The sequence below is a fragment of the Leuciscus leuciscus genome (genome assembly GCF_965113295.1).
Source record: "Leuciscus leuciscus genome assembly, chromosome: 22".
Lineage (NCBI taxonomy): Eukaryota > Metazoa > Chordata > Actinopteri > Cypriniformes > Leuciscidae > Leuciscus > Leuciscus leuciscus.
This window is the reverse complement of record NC_138746.1, coordinates 17,975,617-17,994,429: the sequence shown is the minus strand read 5'-3', so window position 1 is coordinate 17,994,429 and position 18,813 is coordinate 17,975,617. Positions and strand designations below refer to the sequence as shown.

The window sequence follows — 18,813 nt, the reverse complement described above, 5'->3', positions numbered from 1 at the left end:
AAAAAAGTGTGCATGCCATTAGACACTGTAATTTTTAAATGTTCATATAATATGTAAAAAGCATACTCAGGAAGTTAAACAAGTGTTGATTGAAACCTGCTACCTACAAATGCTGAAGGGGTTCATAAGCTATAGTCTTATAGGCCCACTGAAGGGCCTTGAAACACACAGCATTATTTAATGTGTTGACAATTTCCAGTGAAACAGGGAGACAGGGCGGAATATATCGAACAGCTCCTTTCCTTTTTAAAATAGCCAATAGCATTTCGTTTATATTACAGCTCGGCCAGAGCCGTTGAGCACGACACGGTAAAGCCGCAGTTTCCTCCTAATCTCTAACCATTTCTCCTCAATCGCTTTATGGATGAACACCAGTTGTTTGAAACGGCTTTGGCCACTACAATGAACGAGTTAGACTTGGCTTTTTATCTAAAAGAGGAACAGAAGACGGCGCTCGAATCGTTCCTTTGCAAGAAGGGCGTTTTTGCCGAACGGATACGACAAGAGTCTAATCTACCAGTTAGCTCCGCTGGTAGCTAAGCGTATGGGGCTTGTTGTGATTGGTCGTAGTGTTATCCAATTGCGTGCAGTGAGATATTCAAATGCATGCTTGGTGCCGCCCCTCGAGCTGGCCGATTTTCATTAGTCGATGCCAGACCATTAATAATCGTTCAGATTTAGGTCTGGATTTCCAGACTATTAAAATATAGCATTCTGTGCAGAGTTCAAAGGGGTCCGATGTTTTCTTGTCTGGTCTTCTGGATGTTTTCGCCGACTCGTGAATCGTTCCCTATCCCCTATTTAGTGCACTTTTTTCCATTACTTTGAATGTGTCATTCACCATGTAGAAAATAGTAAATGTGTGAAAAAGTTTTGAACATATCTTCTAAATGTGAATTTTGTCATTGTTTTGGAGCACACTAGCTTATAGATAACATATAGCTAACATTCATACTAAAAAAAGCCAACAAACTTCAAATTTAATTTCATGGGGACTTTAACATCTTGTTGTGAAAATGTATTGTGATTGGTGGGGCTGAATGAACATCATCCCCTCAAACGGCAATTCATTTTTTTTTCTTTACAGACTGATTTGAGAATATTTATATAAGTGAGAAAGTATTTTCATGGTGACTGTTACCGCAGTTCCATGACAGGGGTGAAGAGCATAGTAACAAGGGAGGGAAAGCCGTGGATATGAGGCATCAGAGAGGTTTCCTTCAGCAAGATATGAGAACCTGTACATTCATTATATATACAAAAACAAACATCATCATTCTAAGAAACATTTCTTATTATCAATGCTGAAAAATAGTTTTGTGGAAATCTTTGATGAATAAAAAGTTCAAAAGAACAGCACTAATTTGAAATAGAAATCTTTTATAACATTATAAATGTCTTTAGCCACTTTTAATCAATTTAATCTGCCCTTGCTGAATAAAGTATTGGGGTGGGCGACATGACCAAAATCTTATATCACGAATCACGATATGAGTTATTTTTTGACGATAACGATATAGATCATGATAGTTAGTTTTGCTCTAAATGAGGTTATGATAATAAATTTATACCATTGAAATTTCATAATTCTTGTCATTTTCAATATCACAAAAAACTAATACTAGCCAAAGTAAAAACAAAAAAAACTCATGCTTACTGAAGACAAGTAAACCGTGATAAAGAACAAAGAAACTGATTACAAGCATATAGGAAAACAAACTACAATAGAACAAAGACACAAATGAAATAGACCGACCTGAAAAACTTAAAGCACTAGAAATAAGAAATACTACATAAATTGTATTAAGTAATTAAATGTCTTCACTGTATAAATTAAATGTACATTTATTCTTATTAAAGTTACAAAAGTGATTCACTGCTTAGTGCGCTTCAACAGTTTAAAATCACTTGTTTTTAAAACCACAATACTTAATGCATGCAAACAATAAGCTTTTGTAACTGCGATAGAGACGATGGTCCAAAATCTCGACTGGTTGACAAATTTCCACCAGTTAATAGTCTCTACTGGTATATCGCCCACCCCTAGTATTCAGCAAACCTTTGAACAGTAGTGTACATTGTTACATTTACCATGACAAACCCAACCAATCATCGTGTGTGATTATGTGCGCACCTGAAGCACTGAGAGACACGGCTGCAGCCACCAACATCCTCTCATGACAGTCCTGTGGGTTTTCATTCACCATTACAGAGTTAATACTGTCCCTCTCAATGCTAACAGCCCTGCAAACAAAACCAAACCCACAACACTCTCCACATCCTATCCAGGAATGAAACTTATCTGGTCTGTGAGATGGACAGGCAGGTCTTACCTGAAGTGGCTGACCTGGCTCATGCTGTGAACGCTGATCTTATGTGGGCTGCTGGGACCATAAACTAAAGCCTGCAAAAGAGGGAGAAAGATCTTAAGGAGAAAATACACACCTGTGTTAACACAGCACAATATGAAAAGCTGAAATGTGTTTGAAAACAGTGATTTTTGTTTTAATCAAATTAAACAATATGCAATGGAGAAACTGCAAAGAAAAGCTGGATCATATCAGTAATCTCTCTGAAATGCACAACTAGTTCATAACTTGAGCCATAATCAGTAAAGAAGTGTGCAAGTTCAATTGCAGGTGATGACAGGGCTGCTATGCCAGAACCTTGCACTTGGGGGCGCTGCTGCTGGATACACAAAAGTGCTGAAGGAGCTCGTTGATGAGCTGCTTGTCCTCCTCCATCCTGCTGTTCAAGGAACCACTAACTGAACTGGGGGTGAATCTGCCACTGGCCATATCCTCATACAGAGATATCAGAACCTCATGGGACTGCTGAAGAGACAAAAAAAAAAAAAAAAAAGGACATTTAACTGCTCAGGATGTTTTATAAGACTTAGAAATGTTAAACACACTCTCTTATTTTAAAACTATTTTAAGAAATATTTTAGTGCGTATTGCAGGAGTCATTCTGTGTTACCAGGCAACAGCAGACCATAAAATGTTAAAAACTGAATTAATATAATGATGGCAACCAAACTTATCAAAACTGTGTGGTTGACATGGTTACCTGACTCTCAAAGCTTTCAGGGATGTGGCAAGCGTGTCCCTCCTGCACCAGCAGGTCAGCCACGCTGACATCACCCATCTCCAAGGAAATATGCAGGTCAACGCGCATGACGCTGTGCAGAATGGAGTAGAGGGACACGATGGCAGAGCGGCCGCTTGTGAGCGTCTTAAAACGGTTACGTGCCCGACTGCTCCAGCGATCGCCCAGAATCAGCGACTGTGCAGACGGACCCATGCCTGCGATGCAAAACTCCTGCGCCTGCAATGGAACATGCAGATACAGCTTGTTTTACTGAAATCCATAAAAATCCAGATGTAATACAGAGTAGAGCTGGAAGATACACCAACCATATATTCACAATGACTTTGCTGGTGACAAAATTAAGCAGCTTCATGAATATCACAATGATTCTAATGAACTTTTTATATGGACATTCATTTTCCTAAAATAGTCTGTTGAGACTAGAGGCCCGTTCACATCAAGAATAACTATAATTATAAAGGTTTAATAATAATTATATTAGAATAGTGAAGTCCACACCACAACCATAATGACAGTGGAACTACATAATCGGAATTACCTTCAGACCAATTATTTCCAGCTGATGATTGATAAATCAAACCACTTTCACACATACAGTCTTTACTGGTAAATCACTTTCATTTTCATTTAAAGATCATGTGTGAACAGGACTTTTTCTAAAACACAGGGTTTTGGCAATTTTCTGGTATTACAGTAAACAGAATGTTATTGTCCATTGATGTGCACGCTAATGTGGTTATTGTTATCCTTCTTGGTGTGAGCAAGGCTTAAAGGGATAGTTCACCCAAAAATGAAAATTACCTCATGATTTACTCACCCTCAAGCCATCCTAGGTGTACATGACATTCTTCTTTCAGACGAATACAATCAGAGTTATATAAAATTTAAAAAATGAAGTCCTGGCTCTTTCAAGCTTTATAAATGGCAGTGAATGGCCATATTTATTTTTTAAGTCCATCAAAGGGCATCCATCCATGATAAAAGTGCTCCATATGGCTCTGGGGGGTTAATAAAGGCCTTCTGAAGTGAAGCGATGCGTTAGTGTAAGAAAAATATCCATATTTAAAATTATCAACTAAAATAACTAGCTTCCGGCAGCAACCGTACGTGAAAGAGTAACCCTTGACGTACAACAATGACGAAAGCGGAAGCACAGAGGATGGAGCAAAACCAAACACCAGTCACGAATTAGAAGTCTAAAACAAAATTTTTAAAGAGAGATGTTGGAGGAGCTCGAGTTTGTTGCCCAGCCCTGTCTGTTTGAACCACGAGAGGCGTCAAAGCTTACACCACTCCTACATCGTCAAGTGTTACTCTTTTGGTGTACGTCGACTTGCGTAGGCCGTCTGCCGGAAGCTAGTTTAAGTCTATAGCGTTTTAACGTTATTTTTCTTACACTAACGCATCGCTTCACTTCAGGAGGTCTTTATTAACCCCCCAGAGCCATGTGGAGCACTTTTATCATGGATGGATGCACTTTGATGGACTTCAAAAAATATACTGCCATTCACACTGCTATTATAAAGCTTGGAAGAGGCAGGATATTTTTTTAATATAACTATTGTATTTGTCTGAAAGAAGAATGTCATGTACACCTAGGATGACTTGAGCTTGAGTAAATCATGGGCTAATTGTATTTTTTGGGTGAACTATCCCTTTAAATGTAATAGTGTCTGTAATTTAAACTTCAGTAGCAAAAACTTTGTTAGAGTAAGTTTGTCTAATTTCTGTGAATCAGTTCAAACTGTGGCTTTCAATAAATTTAATTAAAAATCCTGTCATCTTAAATTGATTTGCATCAAAATAATCTGTGTAGCATTCATATACACTGCCCAACCAAAAAAAAATAAGTCGCTGTTTAGATTTAAATAGGCAAATGTTTAGGAGTCTGTGATTGGATCATTATTGCAGTGATTATTATGTTTCTAACATGTTAGATATATTTGGCAATAGTTCTTCTAACCCTAATGGATGGTGTGTGTAGCTTTTATTTTCTTAAATAACCATGTAGAAAGACACATCATGGCCATATTCCAGGATGACAATGTCAAGATTCATCAGGCTCAAATTGTGAAAAAATGGTTGGGAGGGAGCATGAAAAATTCACACATATGAATTGGCACCTCTGAGTTCAGACCTTAAATTTGTTGAAAGTCTTTAAGTGCTCGACTGTTGTATTGTCCACACAAGATCTTGACCAAAAATGGATGCACCTCTTGATAGAAATAAATGTTGTGATGTTATTTCCATCAAGAGGCATATCATTGGACAAGATCTTGTATTGACAATGCAAGAGTCAAGCACTCTGTTAAGACTACTCCAGCTGAAAGATTTACATTGTGACTGCCTCAGATGCAATCAACTCCATCTGTGTCTGTAAAGGTGTGAACCACATTGCCCATACAGATGTATGCCCCATAGAAACTGATGGGTGAATGACAAAGAAACAGCATTGCTCAGAGTAGATTGCATGGTATATCAATCTTCTGTGGGAGGTCTTAACAGTTTTCCATTTTTTATGTACTGTAGCCCTTTTTGTCTATTTTTGTATGTAGGCCTTTTTGTCTTCATGTATAAAGTTCTGTCACACAGAAAGAACTTTGGGTTAAGATTCTTTGAAGGCCGACATGGTAACATCGCTGCTGAAGAACTGTGCTACACTACTACCGTCAATAAATTATTCTCCCCACAAGAACTCTGGTCAAGCTTAATTATTTTATGTATTAGAGAAATCTAATACATTGGCGAGCAACCGAAAAAGACTGTTCGGCCGAATATAGAGAAATCTTCCAGCACATCCCAAAGACTTTCAATGAATTTAAGGTCTGTGAAAATGATTCTTCATAATTCATAATAATTGTGATAATTGAATTATTAGAAAATAACGTGTGTATTTTATAATGCATGCACACATCTGAAGAGCACACAGAAAGCTGCACGAGACAGCGTGCAAATAATAAACTGAATTCTCTTTCACGTCTCCTTGCGCTTGAATGGATAAATTCATATACATTTATGGTAAAATGCCCACCTTGGTGAGTATCCAAGTAAATATAGTTGGTTATGGTATAGGGATGGGCATGATTAATCGACGATCGATAATTTATCGTTAAGAATTTCGTCGATCACGTTTATTTGTTATCGATTAAACTAATGCAGGTTGCGTTGCGTAGTGTGTCTTGAAGCAATGGAATTAATTTTAGCGCGGAGGTACCTGTGCATCCCGGCAACGTCAGTCCCCGGCTGCCCCGGCTTGACAGTCTCACCCCAAAACGTCATATACTGACGCGTCTTGACCATGCGTCAACATACGACGAAAAGGGTACCCCCATAACGTCCATGTGTGACGATTCGGGTTATGGGTAGGTTTAGGTATGCGTTAGGGTACCGCTAGGAGGCGCTGCTGGTGCGCTTCTGTCTGCGTCTCATGTTGACGCATGGTCAAGACGCGTCAGTATATGACGTTTTGGGGTGAGACCGGGCTGCTCAGAGCGGGTGTTTTCGGCGGCTGGACTGGCTGTCACCAGGTTGCGGTCGCGTCTGATCCCAGATCATGTCAACATGCTTATCTTTCTCAACAGAAATCAGTAGACTGGTGCAGAAGTTCTATGGGAACTTCATGCGTTTTCTCAGATCGGATAGCTATCTGATTTATCAAAACGATTCCATTTACACCTGGGGCTCGTTCTTCGTACGTTGCTTATTACATCCGAGATCAAATGACACATCCAAGATGATATCATCGTGCTAATCATGATCTGGCTAACTCGGTTCTTCGAACACACCTGTTGTTTATGATTAGTATCGCTGGATTGAGTTATCTGAGATAACTGCGCGTTCATGCGCTGGTTAAAAGGGGATATGTATCGATAGTAGAAACATTGATCAGCAACGCTGCTATTGGCTGTTCAGCATGGCCAAAGGGCGGGCTCAGTTTTTCTCCTCAGCAGAGCAAGAACTAATAGTCGAAGTTTATTCGGAATTTTAATGTTTAATCAAAACGCCAGGGAACACATCAAAGTCTGCAAAAGCCAGGAGAGAGGGCTGGCAAAAAGTAGCAGACAATTTAAATCCGTTAGAAGTGGCCATGTTAGATGTCTTTTATCACTTAATAGCCTATATATTTGTATTTTAATAATTGCATAATTACTTTGTTCATTGTAATGTCAGAGTCACCACACTAGAACATGGGAACAAATAAAAGTGAAGTACAAAAATATTCTACATAATGGTAATTTTTAGTTATTATAGTCTCTTCTATAAAAGGCACTGTTAAATAAATGGTTGTCTGTTTATAAAAGCAACCAAGAAAAAGGCTGGAAAAAAAGAAAAGATCTTAGTAGTATAGTCATTTCAACTGTTAAATCTTGAGTAATGATGAATTGCTTTGACTTGTGAAACTGAAAACTGTTAAACTTATGTTAATGTAAAAAATATTTTGCCATGAGTTATTGATCACGTTTCCCGAGTGTAGTTCATTGTAATGACATTGTGTTTTCCTCTTTTGTGCACTTTTACATACAGTAATACACCAACACTTGTATCTGTTCCCAAGAAAGTGGTGGCTGAAATATGTGCAGTAAGTGGACATTTTCTAACTTTCCAAAGGAAAGAAAGTATAAGACTTTGTAATGTCCATTTGTTTCCATTGTACTGGACAGTGAATAAACCCTCTCAGATAACTGTCATATGGAGGAACTAGCCTACCTGCAAGTGCATAAATAACTTTACTTAATTTATACTTGTATGCTTTATGGCTGCAATATAAGTAGCAGGATTCCACATCTACAGAAGAGTCTGCACAGACAGAGGAGACATAGGCCTACAGGTGGGCAGTGTATAGCCAACTTTTCCTTTTTATTTGTTGCATGAGGCATGTGTCTAATATCTCTTGTTGCAGGCACTTGACCACTGGCTTTTCTTTACAAAGAACAATTGAAATAAAACTCAAGGAACTAAGCATATTTGTCTTTTATTAAACATTTAATGAAAAGTGTTTTTTTGTTTTTTTGTGGCAATGTTGTGTAATATGGCACATGCAACAATGTCCCAGGCCCTGTCAGGTGTGCAAACCTCAGACTTATCAGACACTGAAATCTTCCCTTTAGTTAGCCAAAGTTCATTTCATTGTGCCCTTGTCCTGGCTAGAGCTGCATTGTAACTGGTTTGGGTCAGGGAATGGGGTCATAAAACACCTGTCTGCAGGCAGGAACATGTCATAATCACATATGAACAAATGCAGTTCTGTTAGGATCAGCATAAGTGTATGTAATACAGTGAGCTTGATATTTAATTGTGGAACTGTCCTTACCACTTTCAAATAATGTGCATAAATGTGAATTTCTGAAAATTCTTAAGTCATGCACAGATCCTGGCCATTTTGCTTTCACATTTGTGATATGGAAGATTTTAGTCAACTGCCTTTTTAAAATTTGATATAATATTATTAATCTGGAATATTAAGAATCCCAATAGTAACTGGGCTGCACATTTACATTGTGAACCCCCTTTCTGTTCACATAATCCCCTTCATTGAGGCCTTGATGGCAGTCTATAGCCTATAGTCTATGGTACCAATCACGTTAGTGAAGCCTGAGTGACACATACTGTAATCGGCATGGTCATGATGGCATGATCTTCATAAAAAATTATGATAGCCAAAAAAAAAAAAATGCTTTAAAAAACACTGCTTTACAACATTGGGTCTTAAGTGGCTTGGAAATGCCACAAAAAAACCTAAAACTGTTTTTTAAACCTAAAAGCGCCAGGTAAACTCCGAATGACACGACAGACAGCACTTAACATCAAGTTCTCCGCATCTCCAATAGTGTAAAGGAAAGAGCCACTCACAAATAATCTTAGGGCAATGCAAACAGTTTGTGCTGTAGTTAATGCCCGACTCCGACAAGTCGAAAATAAATGTGCGTTTCCAACAATTTTATAATGTGTTAAACGACAATCTCACGAGTCACGAAAAAAAAAAATACATCTCAGAAAGTGCACTATCGCGCTGCGCTGGACTTCCCATATCAGCTCCGCTTAAAAAGCCGCAATCTAATCCTGTTTACATGAAATAAGCCTGCTCCCGAGCAGGTTCAAGTTTGCGCACCTGTTGCTATGACAGCAAGTCCAGGATGAGCGTCGAAGAACCAAACAATCCAAGATCATGCCAAATCGTCAACAATCAAATCCAGCTAACTGAGTTAGCGACGTACGAAGAACGAGCCCCTGGTCACATAAATGTGTTTTTGCAAAACGGATATAAATCCAATCTTGAATTCCCGCGCTATATGCATATTTAAATTGTTGCACGTCATCGAATGCAACTGATATGAGCTGCATTTTATTGATCATCAGCGAAAATTTCTAAATCAAAGACCGCAACAAGATATTGCGGCAACAGCCCTGGTAAGATCATTTCGGTTCTTTACTTTTAATGAAGATGATTGTGTGTTGATGAATGACTTTCACTTTGATTTGCGATAGTTTGCACGTTAGCTTGATGAATAGATGCTCATCTGTGGTGATGCGTGTTGAAGTAGCGTCGTCATATCTGGATATAACATGACATATAGCCTATAACACGCTCTCACACGTTTATTTCTTATCATTTTTGGGATAAGTCAAATTTACATATGTGGTTTCAACAACCAGATGCATTTACTCTTGTCCAGTTTCGTCTGGAATGCGTCTCAGATATAAAGTATAAAGTGGTTTGAGCGATCGGATTTAAATCCGTCTCGAATGCGTTTCGGAGGGCATTTAGATTTGGTCTTTTCACGAGCGGATAGCTATCCGATCACAGAAAACGGATGAAGTGGCCATGGGTCTCTGTTTAAGAACGCCGGCTCGCAGCTGCAGGTTCCGCTGGTTTAGAGCACCGCAGGAATCTTCAAGTCTACCGAACGTCCAGTTTCACTGCCACAAGTTGATCTTCTTGTAATAAAGATCTCATCGAGGACAAACAAACTGTATTTTTGTATTTTCATTGCATTTTTAATTTATAAAAAGTTAAAGAAATAATAAATTTCAATATAAAAATATTAATGATTAATCGATAGTCGATCGTTAATTCTCCCGACGATCGACTAATAAAATTTAATCGAATACCCATCCCTATTATGGTATAAGTGAACGTAAACAGTAGAGAAAGACAACTTGTGTATCAGTATATTGGATCCGTGTATTAGTCTTAAAGTGACAGCAGCTTAATGTTCCTGCTGCTGTTTTAATGTTAATCAAACTACAAAAGAAAAATAAATCACTCACTGCTCTTCACTGAATAACTTTAACTTAAATAAGGATTAATCTTTATTTAATTTATACAGTGAAGATTATATGCAGTATTTTACATTTCATTACTTACATTTTTGTACCTGAAAACTACTGTTAGACCTACCTGAAAAAGCTCATATCATGTGTATCTTTGTTCTACTGTATTTATTTGCGCTACTGCTTGTGGTTTCATTATTTGTTATTTTCTTATTGATGACTGTTTACTTGTCTTCAAAAAAAATGTTATTGTGGTGGGGCCAGTGGAAATTTAATCATTAAATTCATTGATCGAAAACATCAAATCAAATCAAATAAAAAATTTAGGGACATCTGTATCGATGCCCAGCCCTAAATGTGATATGGGCATGTAATGTGGTCAAGACCTGCCTGGAACTACTTTAGCCGTGCAATTCCCTGAACATAATTGCACACCTTAGAACGTTCATCAGATTCAAGCATTCACCAGCCCCGTAGTATAAATATTTGTATTTATTAAATACACTATCTTGATTTAACCTCCTGAGACCCTGCGACCTCATATGAAGACATTACATTTTTGCCTCTTGATACAATGATAGTCAAATTTGTAAATCTTAGCCCTGTTGGCCACATTTAGGGACACTGCCCACACCATCTTGTGGTGATATCACAACATTACACCAATGTCCGTGAGAAGAAAATGGCTGGAATATATCAGCAAAACACTTCTACACCAGTTCCCGAAAGAAAAATGACCCAGGTAAAAAATCTATTCAAATTATATGAATGAAACAAATGTATTTATGTACAATACTGTCTCTATCATCATATGGGGATTAAAATTTGACATATTTTAGTAATAGTAGCACTCTAGGACATCAGTAAATGTGAAGCACTCGTTTGAGGACATTGGGACTATATAACGTTATTTATTCTACCATGTGGTTAGCTAAACTTGGGAATATTTAGATGGATCGCAATAGCATTGAAAAAAACAACAACATTTGTCTGTGTGTGTGTGTGTGTGTGTGTGTGTGTGTGTGTGTGTGTGTGTGTGTGTGTGTGTGTGTGTGTGTGAGAGCATGCATTGAGTTAACATGGAAAAACTGGTTTGCTTTAGTGCAGAAAACTGGTAAAAATCAAGAAGTTTAAAATGAAAGTGAGCCAATAAGTGGTCTTCTACTGCTCTCTGCTGGCCATTACCATTACTATTATAACACAATCAGATTTTGTCAGTGTTTCACTTCATTTGTACTGACACTTCACATAATTGCTAGTACTATGGTAAATTGTAGACCCACTGTCCTCATGAGGACATCATTTTCTGCAAAAACTACTTCCTGTACAAAAACAAATTTTAGTTATTATACTTATTAGGTACTTATCCCAAATAGCAAGAACAATTTTTTTTAAATATATCCAAATTTTAAAAGATTAAAAATTCTTCCTTGTGTTTAGTCGAAAAACTATGTAAAACATGCCTTTATTTTTTACTACATTTGTATTTAATTCTACTACTAGATTTGTATTGTACCATAGTGAATCTCCTTGACAACAATGGCTGTTTGGTAAAAAGCTGAAAATATCAAGATATGTTTTCGCTATATTGCACAGCCTTATTAATAAAGAGAATGCAAATTTTTTTTTTTTATAAATCCGGAACAGAAGTACGTACTTGAAAGGGCGGAGTCATGAGGTCAGATGGGAGCTCTCTCAGACTGCTGCACGGGACTGTAGAGCTGTTGCCAAAATCCACAAAAAACACCTATGAACAAATACATATATATTTAGTCAAGTCACCTTTATTTATATAGCACTTAATATAATAAAGATTGTTTCAAAGTAGCTTCACAGTAAGAAACAGGAAAATGACAATCAATGATGAACACAATCAAATATGAGGTAAATTCTAATTCTGCTGTAAAGTGGCTCTAAAAAGACAAGTGTGATTTTTCAGCTCAAGTGAATTCAGTGATGGTTCAGTTCAATAACTGTGTAAAGTTCATTCATTTGCCTTTTTCACAATTCCGTGTTTGTCTCTTCCGGATTGGCACTAGCAGGGTAAAAGTTTTTCCAGTACCAACAACGGCTGTACCCAACAAGAACAAGTTCGGGAATCAAAGTATTTTAAAAGTTTTAACAGAAATTAAATATTATGAAAATGTTTGAACTGCCGATGCTTTACTCTACAAAGCTCAAACTTTTCACAACTGTGATGAAGACCCAGCATTAACTTTTTGAGTTAGCTTCTAACATAATACTTATGGTACATCATACACATTATTAATAAAATCTCACATTTATAAGGTGATGGTGTAAATGTATGTAGCATAATGTGCCCTGTGAAATAAGTTTTAAAAACAAGAGATGACTTGAGTTTGTGGCTTTATTCTATTGTGATTACATTAAGTTTAATACATTCTTCAGTTGAACTCACTTAGAATTGTTTAATTCATTATTGGAAAAATGCACATCTGTACTGGAAATAAGTTTGTTGTAAAAAACTATTAAATTCAGCTACGCATGTACAGCTATAATTATGGATCTGACTGTTTTGTTCTGCACAGGAGCATTGTGAGTGTGTACTGTACCTCTACGTTGCTGCCCAGGATGTGCAATACTTTGGCTCTATAGTATTTGGCCAGTTGCTGTCCTTCTTTGAAGGGGGCCACACACAGCAGGTTTGGATAGAGCGAAACAGACACGGGTCTCAGATCCCTGATGTTTAGCGCTGCTGTTAACTGACACTGTTTCTCTACGCTGCTCTGATCTGTCTGAAAGCCCCAAAAATGGCCCACATCCATAACCTACAAACAATCATACATGTTAACAACCTGTACGCTGCTCAAAAAGATGGACTAAGAATAGGTCATAATTCCAAAATTTCCAAAAGCTAAAACAAAAAAGCTGAGGTGTCAGTCCTCACCTCTGTGATGTTAATGACAAAATCCCTGCTGGATGGAAGTTTCTCCGGATTTACAGTGCTGCTCAGAACTCCAACAGGACACACAGCATGGCTCTGAACATCCACGTTAACCCTGAAAGAAATTTCTTTATGAAAACTGTACGCATCTCTGTCAAGGTCTGCATTGGGGGGCTTGCGGCTACCTTGCATAACGTAGGTGTGCGATGGGCTTTCCTCTAGCTTGGACCTCCACCTCATCTGTGTGGTGCACCAGCAGGTGGAGACCGGGAGTCTGGCGAGCTCGCAGCAATGCCAACAAGACCTCGGGTAACACGCCTGACTCCCTCACACACGAGCGATAAAACTCAACATAGGCTCTGCAAAAATTTGCATTTTCATTTCTTGCAATTCCAAGTTTATTTCTTACAATTTGACATCTTGTAATTATGACTAACATAAATTGCGTTTATAACAATTCTAACTTTATTTCTCACAATTTCGAGTTTGCATCTTGCAACTGACATTTTTTCCTTTGGAATTCCAAGTTTACTTTTCGTAAAAGAAATTCGAAGAAAGTCTGAATTGTGAGATAAATTTGCAATTCGAGGGGAAAAAGTCAGAACTGCAAAATAACTAAAAATTGCAAGACAGAAACTCTTTGAAACGAGAGAAATAAATTGTGTCAATTACTTTTTTATTTTGTACTTAAAACAAGATTCCATACTAAACACACTGTTTGTCTTTGTGTATTTAAGTTACCTGGATCCATCGAAAGCGATTGATTTGACCTGTCCACATTGACGGAACAGCGACTGGAGCTGCTTATAGCACAGGAATGCAAACGGAGGCAAATTCCTAATCTGATGAGAGAAAAAAGGCATTAGGCCAGAGACATGCTCTACAAGTACAAAATAGTTATTTAAGGTCCCATAGCATTGTTCCAGTTCTAAAGGGGGTACCTTTTAATGCTAATACTTTAAAGTAAAGTTGTCTGTGTCAGTAAACCAGATGCGTTATTCAGTCAGCTAGCTTGTCTATAAACATGTTTATAAATATATAACTTGCAAAAATTAGGGATGAGAGACGATGAGGAATGGTTTAGGGACCTGACCCAGGTAATACTCAATAAGAGCCAACGGGCCACAATGCAGCGCCAAGCATGAAGTATTTTTTGCTAGTTTCAGTCTGACGCAGTTATCATTTTCACGTCCTGCGCCACGTTGTTTAAATAGCAAATGCATTTGCGCCCATTTGTCCGCCCATGGGCATGCTGGTCTGAAAACGAGGTGTGTTATGGCGCATTGTTGGCACGTTGCTATTTTGAGGCAACAGAAATAGACTGCGCCATTGACCAACTGAAACCTGGTCTAAATCCAATGGCGCGATATTTTGTTTTTATGTGGCGGGTCCAATCCGCGCGTACACTGCTTATTAAACACACAGGGACGCACAACAGCACACAAACATGCCAAATATTTAAAATAAAAGGATTACAATTTAAAAGATTATCATTGTGTACATAAAGATATGGTGGAATCTGGCTTGTCCCGTAGATGGTCTGCTTGTGGGCTTTAACCTCGCGCACGAGCAGATCCGTTTGAGCTCTGGAGACGGCTTTGGTCGTTCCACTATCAAATCCCGTCAAGTAAATAGCGAATCTGCCATGGCCCGAGCGCAACTGGCATTTAAAGGGAATGGGAGATGAGACTCTGATTGGTTTAACGCACGTAAATCCCAAAACACACCCATTACTCATTATGAGAATAGGGACAACCCTTTTAGACCACGCGCCTGGCTTTTTCCTGTCGTTAAACTAGCAAAAGTGGTTTCGGACACGCCCTAAGTGAACTTGTGCCATGCGCTTTAGACCATGCGCTTAGATCGTTAAAATAGGGCCCAACAGCTCTTATGTGTTCTGAGCATGTGCATTCCAGTTCTGACTAAATCTGACTTTTGTAAGGGGAGACAATGGTACCAGAATGGTGGTCTTTGGATCATTTCCAGAAAGTTCCTTAGATGCCAGCTGCTCATCAATCTCTGCCTGAGAGAAATAATTCGGAAAGAATGCACCCGCAATGACCACCTAATCCAGAAAGACAAAGGAAGGATAAACGGATCACATTCAATAGTAGCACACACAAACATCCACTACTGTTCAAATGTTAGGGGTTGGTAAGATTCTTTAATGTTTCTGAATCTCTTATGTTTGCCAAGGCTGCATTTATTCTAACAGAAATACAGTAAAAACAGTAAATCTTACGAAATATTATTACAATTTTAAATGACTGTTTTAATATATTTGAAAGAATGTTCTTTATTCCTGAGATGTTAAAGCTAAATTTCCAGTAGTCATTACTCCAGTCTTCAATGTCAGAAATCATTCTAATATGCTGATTTGGTGCCAATTATTTTTTTTTTATTATCATCAATGTTGAAAACATTTGTGCTGCTTAAAAATCTTGCAAAACCCATGATACATTTTTGATCAATAGAAAATGTAAAACATCAGCATTTTTGTTTGAAAATTTGTAACAACAAAAGTTTGCTTCCCTGCTGAATAAAAGTGTGTTTCTTTATAAAAAAAAAATTAAATAAAAAAAATAAAAAAAAACACCTTACTGACCCCAAGCTTTTGAACAGGTAGTGTATTGCTGTATGTGTCCATACCTGCAGGATGAATCTCTGTTTGTGCAGGCTGGTGTAGTCTGTGGGGTTTGAGGAGCTGCTGATGTGCATGTTAAATCTGGAAACTCTCTTCTTCATATCCTCAAAGAGTTCAGCCACCTGTAACAGACATGCAATGGGGCTAGACAAATTCTGTATAAAATTAGCGCATCTGTGTGCAGTGTTTACCTCTCTGATTCGTTTGATCTGAATGCAGTTCTCTTTGCCCCATTCCAGTTCATCCTGGTAAAAAAAAAAAAAGGGGGGAAAAAGTGTTGCAGTGTGCACTAGGGCTGTTAAATAAAATATTTAATATTTGAAAGACATGTCGAGTATTGTTTACATCTAGCTGCTTTTGTAAAGCAATAACTTTTTATTAGGGATGCACCGAAATAAATTGTGGGCCGAAACAGAAACCGAAAATTATGGATGCACTTGGCCGAAAACCGAAAATATCTGTGCATCCCTACTTTTATCTTTTGTATATGTCCTAAGGCTTCCTTTCCCATTTAAAAAAAATGTATGATCAATATTTATGCTCTTACCTTTGGGTGTCTAAGTTCTCCTTTAGCTCTAGATGTGTACCAGGCCTAAAAAAAAAAAAAAAAAGTCCAATTAGGTTAGATTAAAAACAAAAATGTTTTACTATTATAGACACTGTATGTTATGAGACTGACATCTATAGACCTTAGTCAGGGTAGAAGCATATTTCATTTTTGACAAATGAAAACGAGGCTGTGAGGCACAGAATACAGTGCATTCAATTAATTGTACTGTTGGCTAACAACATACCAATTAATCAGCTGATGAAAATACTTTAAAAAAAGAAAAAGAAAAAAGAAACTTTCGGTAAACAAAAAAAGTAGACAAAAAGTTCTGAGTTGTGAGAACTACATAATCTAGGACCTTTAAACAGTGCTTGCAATTGTAAAGATTGTTCGATCTCTCACCGCCATGTTTTCATCTGCATTAAATTCAATATGGCATCTAAGATCTAAACAAGTCTACTGATCACGCTCAGAGCTGGCATTTCGTACCTTGAAGGCATTGACGAAAGCAATGAAGTCACTTGGAACATTTTGTGCAAAACTCAACTTACTCCTGTGAGGTCAGACGACAGTACAGAAGAATATCATGATCAAGTTGAAGCCCAATTCAGAAAACCTGTGACGAGTATGTAGGGTCAAAGGTCAACCTACCTGTACCCAGCCAGCTGCTGCAGTGATGGCATGGCAAAGAAACTCTTCAGAGAGAGAGATGCAGCTGAGAGAAAGACAGTTCATATCTTTTCATCTTTTTTTTTTTCACGCCAACATGGTATAACCTAATATTATAGATTATTCAGATGATATACAGATATTTCACACACACAAATACACAAATCATTATACCAATGATAAGACACTCCTCTAGACAACCGAAAACATGTCCAAGAACGATCAACTTCCCCAACTGCAGGTCCACGGGCAGGTGCGCCAACACACGACCCAGAAACGTCAACTCGCCATCATACTCCATCTGATTGTTGGTCTGCGCAGAAAGAGCTCCGATCTACACACACAGGGTCACAAACCAGGGTTATTTATAATTAACAAACAAATATTAAAACAATAAAAAATATTTGTTAATTAAAATAAAGCTGAAATAGATCATTTTTATTTAACTAACTGAAATAAATTTACATTGAAGCACTACAATTACTAGCTGAAAAATGAATAAACTAAAACAAAAATAAATTAAACCTAAATAGCAATATTAAACAAAAACAACCAAAAACAAAACAAAATTACTAAAGATTAAGCCTAAATGTTAAATATAAGAATAAAACCTAAATTTTAAATAATAAAGATTTTAACAGTATATAAATAATACTGAAATAACACCGCCACAAACCCAATATGCATACAAACTCTAACTGTAAAATGAACAAATAATCAACTAGAATATCAAATCACTTTCACCAAATTAAAATGGGATTCACATCTATGCTCAATAGGGCTGGGCGATATAGACACACTCGGTCTCTCTCGCGCGCGCTCACACACTCGGTCTCTCGCGCGCGCTCACACACTCGGTCTCTCTCGCGCGCTCACACACTCGGTCTCTCTCGCGCGCTCACACACTCGGTCTCTCTCGCGCGCTCACACACTCGGTCTCTCTCGCGCGCTCACACACTCGGTCTCTCTCGCGCGCTCACACACTCGGTCTCTCTCGCGCGCTCACACACTCGGTCTCTCTCGCGCGCTCACACACTCGGTCTCTCTCGCGCGCTCACACACTCGGTCTCTCTCGCGCGCTCACACACTCGGTTTCTCTCTCGCCTCGTTCGCTTCGCTTTTGTCCAGTCCGGCGCCTCATACAACTGGACAGCGAGTCAGCGACAACTACAGCAGCGGCGGAGGAGGTCGTTTTACACACACAGAGGGATTTGATGAATTTTTTATTTTTTTTTATATCGATACTAGAGGTTGAAATATCGATACACTATCGTGGAAAAAAATGTCGCGATAGTTAGCTGTATCGATATTTTTGCACAGCCCTATTTGCAGTGCAGGCTGAAATATTAATATTACATGTTCTGTCTCGAAACACATATTTGACTGAGTTGACAGTAGTATTAGCTTGAGTTAGGATGCAGATTTACTATGTTAAATTCATGTTGATTAACAAAAACAGTAACATCTGTTAAAATTCTTTTAACAACCTCATTTTTATTTGGTAAAATGTCATATTCTGACTGTTTGAGTTTAATTAAAATTAACCATTGGCCATCCTATAGCACCTCACTATCATGGCAAAATGTAACTTTATGGTTTCTATGGTTTTGTATGAAAAACAGTAGCCTAAATACATTAAATACATTAAATACTGTAATTATA

General features: G+C 37.9%; 1 protein-coding gene across 3 annotated transcripts in view; it reads right to left on the bottom strand.

The window, feature by feature from the left end:
• The window catches only part of tdrd9 (tudor domain containing 9), a 40,376-nt gene that overhangs the window by 2,155 nt on the left and 19,408 nt on the right, over nt 1-18,813 (bottom strand). The window contains exons 15-31 of one of the 3 annotated variants that reach the window (XR_014201365.1): nt 17,326-17,485; nt 17,134-17,197; nt 16,972-17,035; nt 16,480-16,524; nt 16,124-16,177; nt 15,938-16,054; nt 15,246-15,353; nt 14,030-14,130; nt 13,474-13,647; nt 13,292-13,403; nt 12,957-13,172; nt 12,041-12,130; nt 3,070-3,327; nt 2,667-2,834; nt 2,334-2,404; nt 2,135-2,186; nt 1,142-1,238 (exon numbers count right to left, since the gene is read on the bottom strand). Coding sequence is in view for 2 of the 3 variants with exons in the window: in XM_082153072.1 (XP_082009198.1) it covers nt 1,142-1,238; nt 2,135-2,244; nt 2,334-2,404; nt 2,667-2,834; nt 3,070-3,327; nt 12,041-12,130; nt 12,957-13,172; nt 13,292-13,403; nt 13,474-13,647; nt 14,030-14,130; nt 15,246-15,353; nt 15,938-16,054; nt 16,124-16,177; nt 16,480-16,524; nt 16,972-17,035; nt 17,134-17,197; nt 17,326-17,485 (2,009 nt within the window). In the remaining variant the exon portion in view is untranslated. Of the gene's footprint in view, nt 1-7; nt 1,239-2,134; nt 2,245-2,333; nt 2,405-2,666; nt 2,835-3,069; nt 3,328-12,040; nt 12,131-12,956; nt 13,173-13,291; nt 13,404-13,473; nt 13,648-14,029; nt 14,131-15,245; nt 15,354-15,937; nt 16,055-16,123; nt 16,178-16,479; nt 16,525-16,971; nt 17,036-17,133; nt 17,198-17,325; nt 17,486-18,813 lie in introns of those variants that run through there. The other 2 variants (XM_082153072.1, XM_082153073.1) reach the window with 2 other exon arrangements.